We start from the raw sequence: 11,017 nt of genomic DNA on the forward strand, positions 1-11,017 counted from the left end.
TTCATGTGTAAAAGAGATTAATATTTATTCAATTTTGATAAACATAAAAAGATTAAAATTGTTTGTATTCTCATTGAAAACGACAAACTTTGGTTAAATGAGTTTTTTACTCACAAGAATTTACCATGGTAAAAATTTGTGGTCAAGAATAGGCAGAAGACTTTCCTCTTCATTAGCATGAAATAATAACGGTGATATGATCCTATGAAAAACAATGCTCATTCTGCATGCTCCCCCACCGTTATTCTCGGCAACTTTCTCCTCTTCCTCGCTCTCTCCTCCGCCAACAACCCCCCCCCCCCCCCCCAACCAAATTACGACACCGATAACCTCTTGCCTTAAAAAAAACCACATCGTACGAGTGCTAAAAAACCAACCACGATCACATTTCTTGTTCTAGGTAAAAAAAACATCACATCTTTCTTCTTCTTTTTTGCTTTTTTTCTGCCCCGACATGTTTTCCAGAATCCAAGATTCTTGCACTAATTCACTCTATTTATTATTATGATTCAGCAATTTTAGACGTAACTCTCATTTCTCTTATATGTTTTTTTTTGTACTTGGTTGCTTTTTCTGTGTTTTCCCACATTGTATCTAATTTGGGTGTTCCTCAGATTTCCTATTCGATTGAGTGGCTATAGTTTTTGAGACATTTTTTTAATACAATAATTGGAGTTTAATTTACGTATATATGTGATTCTGACTTTTTTCTCCTTATTCCCCCTTTGTTCTCAATCACAGGGTACTTCGCATTTTGCTTAAGGTTCCAAGAATTAGCCTTTTGGTCTTATTTTGGTAACGTTCAGTGAATAAAGATTCAAACTTTCTTCAAATTGGGTAAAGATTCTTGGCGGGTCACGTTTAATTTGGCTGTAAATTTCAAGTCTGCATTGAAACTGGAATGGTTTGATGAGAAAGGTTATTATTGGTAATGTTCAGTGAACAAAGATTCGATTTCTCTTCAAATTGAGGAACAATATTTGATGGGTTAGTTCAGTTTGGCTGTAATTCTTATGAATGTATTGAAACTATCAATCAAATAATGTGACAGAAGAAGTGTATAAATTGATTCTTGGAATTGTTTGGGAAAAATGCTTAAATGGAGACTCTTGGACAGCGAGGATTCATATAGCGGACTCCAACTTGTTTGGGACTGAGACACAATTGTTGTTTGCTTATTGTAGAGTTGTTATAATAAAGGAATTAATATGAAAGAAGGCAATGGGCAAGAAGAATTGCCATCATCACCCTACAGGGTATTACAGCAAATATCCGAGGAAGCAGTAAGAGTTGCTGGTGAGGCGCTACAAAACGTTTACTCAAGTAGTAGTTCGAGATTTTCACCAAATACTGGGGTTGTTGGACATAGAAGAAGTCGTAGTGAGATAGTGACTTCTTCTATTCATAGAAGTGGAAGCAGTAATTTTACAAAATGGAAGTCTCAAATGCAAAGGGCTTTGCGTAATTGGGGTACTACTTCACAAGAAGACTGCTCGTTCTTACCGTTTAATCCTGAGGTTTTGGCTAATCAAAAGCGACAGTGGTATCAGCTTCACTCGAAAACCTCGGTATGCTGCTTTCTTATTCGGATCCAAATTGCTTGTAATTCAGTTTATGACTGTTTTTTAACTAGAAATTTAAGTTGCTTTTTCATTGAACAACCTTTTCGAGGCAACATGGAGAATAATGTGTTGAATTTTGACATAGAATAGACAATTCTATGTTCCTTTCTTTGCTCCGTGGTTCCTTTTTAATATGGAGTATCAATTTATCGAGTAAGGGTATTAGGATACAAGAAGTAAGACTGAAAATACACACTTCAAGTTAAGCCACTATAATTAGAATGAAGTAGAAATGAGATTAGATGTGATTTCGATGCCTAAAAAATAAATGTTTTAGTAGAATTGTATGATAATGCCGATGCAAAATAAGATGGTTGTAATGGAAGATTATACGGGAGTATTTTGTGATAGGAAAGCATCAATAAGAATTCAAGTGATAGTCGAGCAAATAGGTAGGTGGTCTCTTACCAATTGCCTAAGCTTTGGTACGCAGAGTTACCCGGTAGCAGTACTGGTCAGAAGATGCAGGTTCCCGATAAAATAGTCGAGGCGGGCAAGTTGGCTTGAACATCACCATTTTGATGCACAAGGATGAAGTATCGATGACAAGCTTATATACTTTGCACATATCACTTATGGACCTTTCTAGGGAGGTAGTAATAGTAAATATATATGGGTTTTTCTGATTCAGTAATTCTACCCAACTGTTTTGGCTTGAAAACTAGCCTTCAGCTCTTACACATTAGATTGCTCATTAAGTTGGGGAATCATGTTTGATGCAAACAAACGAAAAATCTGCGCAGGATTATAAGAAATATAAGGAGCCCGACACGCTTTTTGAGCACTTTGTTATCGTTGGTCTTCATCCTGATGCTAATCTTGAGGATGTTGAGGATGCATTTGCCAGGAGAAAAAAATGGGAAGTACAGTTAGAAACATCTGACATGGTGGATTTCAGAATGCTTTCAAATTGTGGTCCTTCAGTTCCATCCCTAGAACCTCAGGTTTGTTTACTTGCATAAATCTGCATATTTATGGTTTACAAGTCAAATTCTGCTTATTCTGAAAAGAGGTAACTTTCTCATAAATAATAAAATTATTGAAAGCCAACTTTGTTTCACATCTCAAATTAATTCACTATGACTAACAAATTAGTACAGCCCTTAGGTGTGTTAGTCATAGAGAAAAAAATTGAATAGATGCTTTTTCTTTTCCCAAAACACGGTCAAACCTGTTCTGCGTCACAAGTCTAATTTAGATATGATTTCAGGTTGTTACCAAGCAGAAATGTGTAGACTTCTTGATCCCTTTCTTCTAGTTAGGAGTTTCAATTCATATTTTATGATCCTATAAGTTGGTATTTTGTTCACGGGCTTGAGCATTAATATTCCTATTATATTTTTTTTATTTCTTCAAATATTATATTGAAGCTCGGATTCGGATCCTCAAATATTTCCAGTTATAATATTCCAGTTTTTATTTCATCAAATATTTGATTGGTCATACATTGTCGCTGTGGGTACGTATGTAAATATCCATTTGGGCATCAATAATTGACGTATATCTCAATGACATTGTATGATATATTTTCTTTCCTTGACACTATCTTCCTTTTTCTTTCCCCTCTCTCGCAGGTACTCTTTAAGTATCCTCCTGGAAAGAAGTTAGCTATGCGCATGAAGGATTTGGCAGCATTCTGCTTTCCTGGAGGTGTTAAGGTGTAGTTTTGCTGGTCTAATACTTTAATTGTGTTTTCATCATCAGCGTATAACTCAAGGCATTCTACTTCTCAAAATTATCCCATACATTCATGTGTTTACTTTGTAATCCAGGCACATGTAATGGAAAGGACACCATCATTTAGTGAACTAAATGAGCTGGTCTATGGGCAGGTAAAGTAAAATAGATTTATTTTTCGATTCTGCTTGAAATCTTGATGCTCATTTGCATCATATTATTTTATTATGCAGCAAAGCAAACAATTCTCTTCTTATAGAAATTAGCGTAACTTTTCCTTTATCTTCAGGAGCACTTAGGCAGAGATGACTTGTCGTTCATATTTTCCCTTAAGGTAAGCCCAAGGAAATTTCTCTGAATTCTTGACTTTTGATTTGGGATTGATGCTTAGTTGATTAATTGACATGAACTTTGGTATTGCTTTCTTCGGTGCTTTATAAGTTGATACATTAATTCTTCAGTTTTCTTTCCAAGTGACAATTCTATACTTTTGATTCAGTCTTTACTGAGTACTTAACATTTATTTTCTTCTGTGCTTTTCTACTTTTCCCTTAGATCATTGTGGAACTGATGGTGCAAACTTACTCTGTTTTAAATTAAAAGCTTCTATTTTTTGATGAATCCTGAAGAAGTCAAGAGTATTCAATGAAAAGAGAAGAGGAGAAAATTTGTCTTGAGTTGATGTTAAACAATGTACAAGGTGCTCCTTCTATAGGAGTCTTAGGCTATGCACAAATATTACTAGGAGTAATTAACTTACTAGCCACTGTCGACTACTCTAAGCGAAGGACGTCGACCTGGTTTCCTCCACTGTTGATATTTTCTTGCTCATTTTTTTTTCTTGTTTTGGAGTTTTCTTGTGGATGACTTTTTCTATTTGCTGTAAGTGGTGTTATATGTTAGCTTTGGATTTTTACCTTTTCTTCTTTTCATTGTGTTCATATTAATTTGTGTAAAATGCTGAAGTTACAATATGTGCTTTGCATCAGGTGGCAGACAATGCTACCCTTTATGGTGTATGTTTACATGTACCAGAAATTGTTCAGAAACCACCTGCTATCTATGTTCCTTCATCACCTCTTTCCCAATCAGCAGTTGGTCGCAGTCAGTTTTTGGTTTCCGCACCCCGCTGTTATTGTCTTTTAACAAGAGTTCCTTTATTTGAATTACACTACGAGATGTTGAACAGGTTTGCGCTGAATTTCTCATCAGCTGTCTACTGGTATGAATAAATTTGTATATTTTGTTTATTCTATACCATTGACTATATTATATTTACTTTAATGCAGTGTAATTGCACAAGAGCGTCTGAATAGGATAACACATTTTGTTAGTGAAATAAATCTCACTGATTTTATCCCCTCTGCATCGAAAATGAATGACGCATCAAATGCAAACGTTGATTCCCCTTACAGGGATGATGAAGCAGATTGGACAGCTTCTGCAATACCAGTTGACTGTGCAATTGCTCTTACTGCTGCTGCTGCTGGGATAATCTCGGACGATGAGGTTCCCTCGTCATCATCAAAGTGGGAAGTTTCTTCACCTGTAAGTATCACCGCCAGTGAGGCATCAGATCATAGTCAAGCAAGAGGATTCGGTAAGGATGGGGGAAGGAACATCCATTATTTTGATGATTGTGTATCCGAGGCCTCAGAAAATCGATCCGATAGTGCTGAAAGGGTTTTTGGAATTCAAGACAATTACCGAACCCCTGAGAGCGGGCCTTTTGTCTGCTCAAAGGTCCATTCTTTGGAGCGTCTTGGAAGCTTTGAATCCTTATTTAGGTGGTCAACTTTTAACTTTCTTGTCTTGCCTTAATCGCGTCAGATCTTTTATTCTTTATACCTTTCTTGTTGAATGGAGTACTGTTATTCTTCTTGTTTTCATCTTGTCTTTTATCCAGCATATGTGAACCATAAACATTATTTCCTCACATTAAATATAAATTAGTCAATAAGTTGTTTTCTTTTGGCAGTTCAGCAAGAAGTATGGCATCCGAGGACGAAGACGATGACTTATTTTTCAGCAACGACAAGGATGCTGGGTGTGAGATGATAATGGAGTGGGCTAGAGTCTGTAGTTTTCTTTTCCACCCACAGAAATTCATGTTAGTGTTTGATTCACCTATGAGTTCACACCTCCTCTAATCACTTTGTTATGCTCGTGTAGGAGAATAAGAATGATTTGCTGCAAATAGTTTGTAGTTATCATTCCTTGCCCCTTCCACCACGAGGAAGTAAGATCGTTTTTCAGCCACTCGAACATCTACAGGCTATTGAATACGAGAGAATTTCAGTTTCTGAACTTGGAATTAGTGAGAAACATCTGGGTACAAGCATGAAGGATGCAGATGAAGTTGCAAAGGTTAGATCATTTCTAATTCGCGTCATTGGGATTGAAATTTTTTTTCTCTTTCTTATTGATGACAGTTATTATTTTCTTAGGTAAATTTCCATTTAGCCGCTGCTGAGGAAGCTGTTGGACTATCTATATGGACAACTGCAACAATCTGTCGTGCACTTTCAATTGAGACGGTAAGATTTTGAGTAGTCCTTAACTCGTCTGATTTTGTTTCTACTGACCACTGTTCTGAAACCCGGACTGCGTCAGTCTCTGTTAGCCACTTAGCTTACCTATTCCCAAATTTTAACAAGTGTCTGCACTTCGTAAATTCACTGCATATGACTATGAGCTTTAGATGGCATTCATTATTCAGTTTGACAAGGAATGCTCTTTCAGATATTGGCCTTAGTCACTGGAGTGCTTCTTGAAAAACAAGTGGTTATTGTGTGCCCCAATTTGGTAATTTGTTTTTTAGTCTTGGAATTCATATGCTTTTGGTATTTCTTGAGTTTCATAAAGAGTTTATTCATTTTCTTATTTTGCAACAAGTACAGGGTGTTCTATCTGCTGTGGTGCTATCTCTGATCCCCATTATTCGTCCATTTCAATGGCAGAGTTTATTCTTACCTGTACGTTCTGTAACATAGCTATTACTTCTAAGCCTCATAATTTTGTGTCTGTAATCTTTGAGGATATTTACTGTACTGTACCATTATTGTATCTTATTTTGGATGTTCGACGTGTTAATGGGTGTTTGAATGAGTACCTATATTTTTTATGTAATTTTCATTCTGTACAGGAGTGTTGCTTGTTCACAACTAATTGTTTTTCTTCGCTATGGGGTTTCTAGTTGAATAAACTCTTGAATAGTAAATGTATAATCTGTCGGCACTCGTTGACAAGACTATGAGTTGCATTTCTTATTATGAGATCCTACCAAATATAAATGAATCAAGTAGTTGTGCATGGAAATCCAAACTTTAGGATCTGAAATGTGAATTTTGATAGACTACCTTTTAAAGAGGTAGCACTCAATTTTGAGGAATCCTACTTGTGAACTGTTAAGATAATCATTCACGAACTGGTAGTAAACCCTGCAATATAATGATAGGAATTCATCCTCATAGTACTTCAGTTTGAATTTTTCTTGGCATTACCTGAAGTGGAATTAAGTTACGAATTCAAGGTTTAGGAGAAGAACCTGAAAATGACATAAAAAATTTAGGTTTGAATCTGAATTATTTTGGTCTAGAAACGCTGATAGGGTTTACAGAGAAAAAAGGGTGTGTCAAATTGAAACTAGGTTTAATTCTTGAAATTTGCAATGCTGTTTCATGGTTCGGCGGTACTGAATTACACGAGAACTTAATTATGCAGCAATATGTGTGTTGTAGCAATCATCAATTGACTTTGTTTCTTAATTCAGATTTTGCCTGGGAAGATGCTCGATTTCCTTGATGCTCCTGTACCTTTCATTGTGAGTTTCTTTTGTTTTCCTTTTTCTGTCTCATCCTTCTACCTTGGAGAAGTTCTGCTACAGTTTTATTGAAATCTTAAGACTGTCTAACTATAACTTATGCTATACGTTTGGTTGGTGAGTTTGTTCCTTCTATAGTACTAGACAAGTCAATTAAGTGCCAGAAGCAGTCAGATGAATATCCCCCTTCTTTTCTCTTCTCATTTTAGCATCTGTCTTGGCATCTGCATTAATGTTCTTTCACATATATGCGCGCGTTCACAAAGAACTGGATGCCAATTGCAGTTCCAGCTGGGTTGGGTAAAGTGGGTGGTTTGAGAATAGTTCTGTGTTGCCTGCCTACTGTCCATGTAAGACAATGTGAAATCTTTTATTAGGCATCCCTCTATTACTTTTCAGTGGGATTAGGAACTATTATTTCTTAAGAATTGCCCTAAGAGGGGCTGTAGAAGAAAGAACTGAAAGACTAGAAGAGGGGAACATTGAAAATTAACTATGTTAGATTAACTCTTAATAAAATACTAAAAGGGCTAAAGTTCTCGTGTCAATATTATTATCCTCTTAAATGGCTATAGTATAAAAGTTCTCTTGAGAGCACCCAAGGGTTGGCTTAGTGGTCAATGAAGTGAGTGTAAACCTTAAAAACCATCAAATCCTAGCAGAGACAAAGTGATCTTCCCATCTGCCTAAGCCTTGGCAAGCAGAACTACCTTGTATATGTGTTGTTGGAGGTAGCAGTTATCCGGTGGAATAGTCAAGGTGAGCGTGCAAAAAAAGGGTTCTCTTGAGAACACTTCCTCCTCTCCCCCCGCTTATCGGAAGAGAAATGACTTCAGCAGCTACAGAAAAATTGTATTTTAGTTTCAAGAATTGCCCTAATAGCATGCATGAGCATGATAATGGAAGATGTAGTCTACTTTAGGTGATGCATGGAATGCGTCAAGACTAGTGAACCTTGATACAATTGCACTACTGTTGCACTACTGAAGAACTATAGTTTTCCCATTACTAAGAAAATTGACCTTGCGCCTAACTCAATGCTAAAAGCTAGCCCATTAGACGAGGATTGCCCAAAACCATGTACAGAAACTACAATGGGACACTCTTAGCATGCTAAACTGCACGAACTCATTGTATTCTCCTAATGATTGACAGGTTGGCCTGCAGCACAAACCAACTGATTTGAAGATGAAAAGTGTTAATCTTGTCCGTGTTAATGTAAACAAAGACCAGGTTAGTTGTTATAGTTATAGTTATTTATTATATCTAGTAAGTGGTTTTGGTGTCGCATATCAAGAGGCTTTATAGTTTTCTTAGCTTGTGCTTTTCTAGAGCATATAAATTCTTCTCAATATTTCTGGATAATGTAATGGTACTAATATCATGGCATTTAGTATTGCTAGAAATTAGTTGTCTTAGCTTTCAAACTTTTCATCTTGTTATTTACTAATTTATATGTTGAGCCTGCAGATAAAATCGTGTTACTTGCCTCTACTTCCTCGACGTAAGGAGCTTCTGTCAGAATTGCGGCCAATCCACGCTAGATTGTCACGCGAAGATACTGTTGCTCAAAGGCGCCCTATATACAGATGCAATGAAGTGCAGGTATCTGTCATTATTCAACTTATTTTAGTGCCGTGCTTAGCCTGATATTAGGATTCTTATTTTGAAGAAATGGAGCTTGATCAGCCAGCCTCATATTTAGTGTTATCTTCCATCTTTTCTTGCACCTTTATGAGCCTAAGTATGAATTAAGATGAGGACAAGGATGAGGAATTTGAAAACATAGTATAAGTGTGGAGTCAATTTCAAAAGGGGACAAGAAGAAAGGGCATGTAACTTTGATTTTGGAAAACTATCTATTTGAACTACGTTAGGGTGTTGCTGGTTCTATATCATGACGATAGCAATCCTTTCACCATGTACAGCCTACTGATTTTTACCTTCTTCTTTGATCAGGTAAAGTAAAAAGTTTTATGTACAGCATAAAGAAAACTTTTATTGTTTGGTAAAAAAAGGTTTTATGTACAGCCTAGTTTTCTTATTGTACAAATGGTGCTTGTGTCATAGCTGCATTTTCTGAATTGATTAATTCTTCCCCTATGACATGCTTTTCTCCTTTTATGTTTTTTTATGTTAAATTATGACTAATTTTCAGGCTGAAGCTGCAGCACAATTCTTGACTGTTATGCGGCGCTATTTAGAGTCTCTTTGTTCAGATTTGAGGTCTCATACAATAACTAGCGTACAATCAAACAGTGACCGGGTAATGACGGGTTTCCAATTGACTCCACAATCTTTTGGTTGGTTGATCTGGAAACTAGTAGTCTAAGTCCATTAAGCTTCTCCTATTATTTTTCAGGTCTCGATACTGCTAAAGGATAGCTTTATTGATTCTTTTCCTGGTAGGGATCAACCTTTTGTGAAGGTAAATCAATTTCTCTGTTATCAGTAAGTGGTAGTTATTTAATTCTCTTTTCAGTTTCACGTTGCTTGCTCAGTAGCACATATCACTGCTTTTTAAGGCGCTTTGATGTATTGTTAAGTGGTATTGGATGCTATATTCTGCTGAATAGCTGAGCCCCCTCATTAATTTGGCAATCAGAATAGATGCACAGCACATTGTACTGTGGTGTTGGAATGGAACTTTGGTTTTCTCTTTCTGCTGACTAATGATTTTGAACATGCAATCGAATTGGAGTCGTATGTCTTATTCTTCGATGGTCTATTATTACACTTATAATACGCCTCCGTATTTGATGCAATCGAATTGGAGTCGTATGTGCGAACACGTATTTTTCTTTTGGTTTTCACAGTTAACATGTCGTTTTCTCATTACTTGAGGATGGTGTTGCGTTAAATGCATGAGAGCAGAGTACCCATCTTCGTGCCTTTAATGGAGTGGATTGTTGAGTTTATCGTCATCTTTTATTGTTGTGCTAACATAGAACCTTTTCCTTGAGATATTGTTCGTGAATTTTTTTCCCCAGAGTAGTATGATTGCGTAATCCTCTTATACTCGAAGCTTAGAAACATCTCATTGATACATCCTCTTCTTGGTTATGCAGCTTTTTGTGGATACACAACTTTTCACCGTTTTGTCAGATGCTCGTCTTTCAAGCTACGAGAACGAGTAGGATGTTAGCAAAAAAGATGTGCTGAACTTTCTGTCATTGCAGAGAAGAAGCAAAATGACATATAACCGGACTAACCTTTTCTTCGTGTATGTTATGATATAACGGTGTTGTAGCATAGAAAGGCATGAGTTGTGCACAGGCTGTAAGGAGAAACTTTATTTAGGCATGATTATGATAATAATGACAGTTTTTTCCTCCAAATTTTGGAAGTATAGGTGGTCTAATGGAATGGATTTTCCAATAACATGATCAGAAAACTGAGAAAAATAGCCTAGAAGATCATCGTCCCTACCTTTTTTTGTGGGATTGATGTAATTTAAAATATCTGCTTAGAAAAAAGGTAGTTCATTTTTATGTGTAATCTTGAGACTAGTAACTTATATGACTTGAAACACTGTGATTGTAATTAGTGTCATCATTTGAACATGAGCTGCTTCTTTACTGCATTAGCATTCCTATTTTACATATTGATCTTCACATTACGGTTGTACTGTACTTGTGATGTTTTCCAAGTAGGCATTGGGACATAATTTGGTTGAGATTTGAAGAAAAAATAGTATTTGAAGTTAAGTTGAAAAGGAATATTTAAAAGTTTATGTGACCAGGATGGTAACGGGTTCTGAGCCGTGAAAACAACCTCTTGCAGAAATGTAGGGTAATCTTGCCTACAATAGATCCTTGTGGTCTGACCCTTCTCGAGACCTTGTGCATAGCAGGAGCTTAGTGCACCGGACTGCCTTTTGAATTGTATTGGACAT

The 11,017-nt window shown here is 36.4% G+C and overlaps 1 protein-coding gene across 1 annotated transcript; it reads left to right on the forward strand.

The window, feature by feature from the left end:
- The first annotated feature begins 204 nt into the window (after positions 1 to 204).
- Positions 205 to 10,682, forward strand: LOC107766744 (uncharacterized). The gene is made up of 19 exons (XM_016585580.2): positions 205 to 400; positions 742 to 1,568; positions 2,366 to 2,566; positions 3,197 to 3,280; positions 3,395 to 3,454; positions 3,589 to 3,633; positions 4,289 to 4,488; positions 4,589 to 5,086; positions 5,278 to 5,374; positions 5,472 to 5,666; positions 5,747 to 5,836; positions 6,042 to 6,104; positions 6,200 to 6,274; positions 7,072 to 7,122; positions 8,278 to 8,355; positions 8,593 to 8,727; positions 9,281 to 9,388; positions 9,485 to 9,550; positions 10,191 to 10,682. Exons 2-19 carry the CDS (start codon positions 1,209 to 1,211, stop codon positions 10,257 to 10,259), a joined length of 2,475 nt encoding a protein of 824 aa, XP_016441066.1. The 5' UTR covers positions 205 to 400; positions 742 to 1,208; the 3' UTR covers positions 10,260 to 10,682.
- The last annotated feature ends 335 nt before the right edge of the window (positions 10,683 to 11,017 follow it).

The sequence above is a fragment of the Nicotiana tabacum genome, chromosome 8, assembly GCF_000715075.1.
Source record: "Nicotiana tabacum cultivar K326 chromosome 8, ASM71507v2, whole genome shotgun sequence".
Classification (NCBI taxonomy): domain Eukaryota; kingdom Viridiplantae; phylum Streptophyta; class Magnoliopsida; order Solanales; family Solanaceae; genus Nicotiana; species Nicotiana tabacum.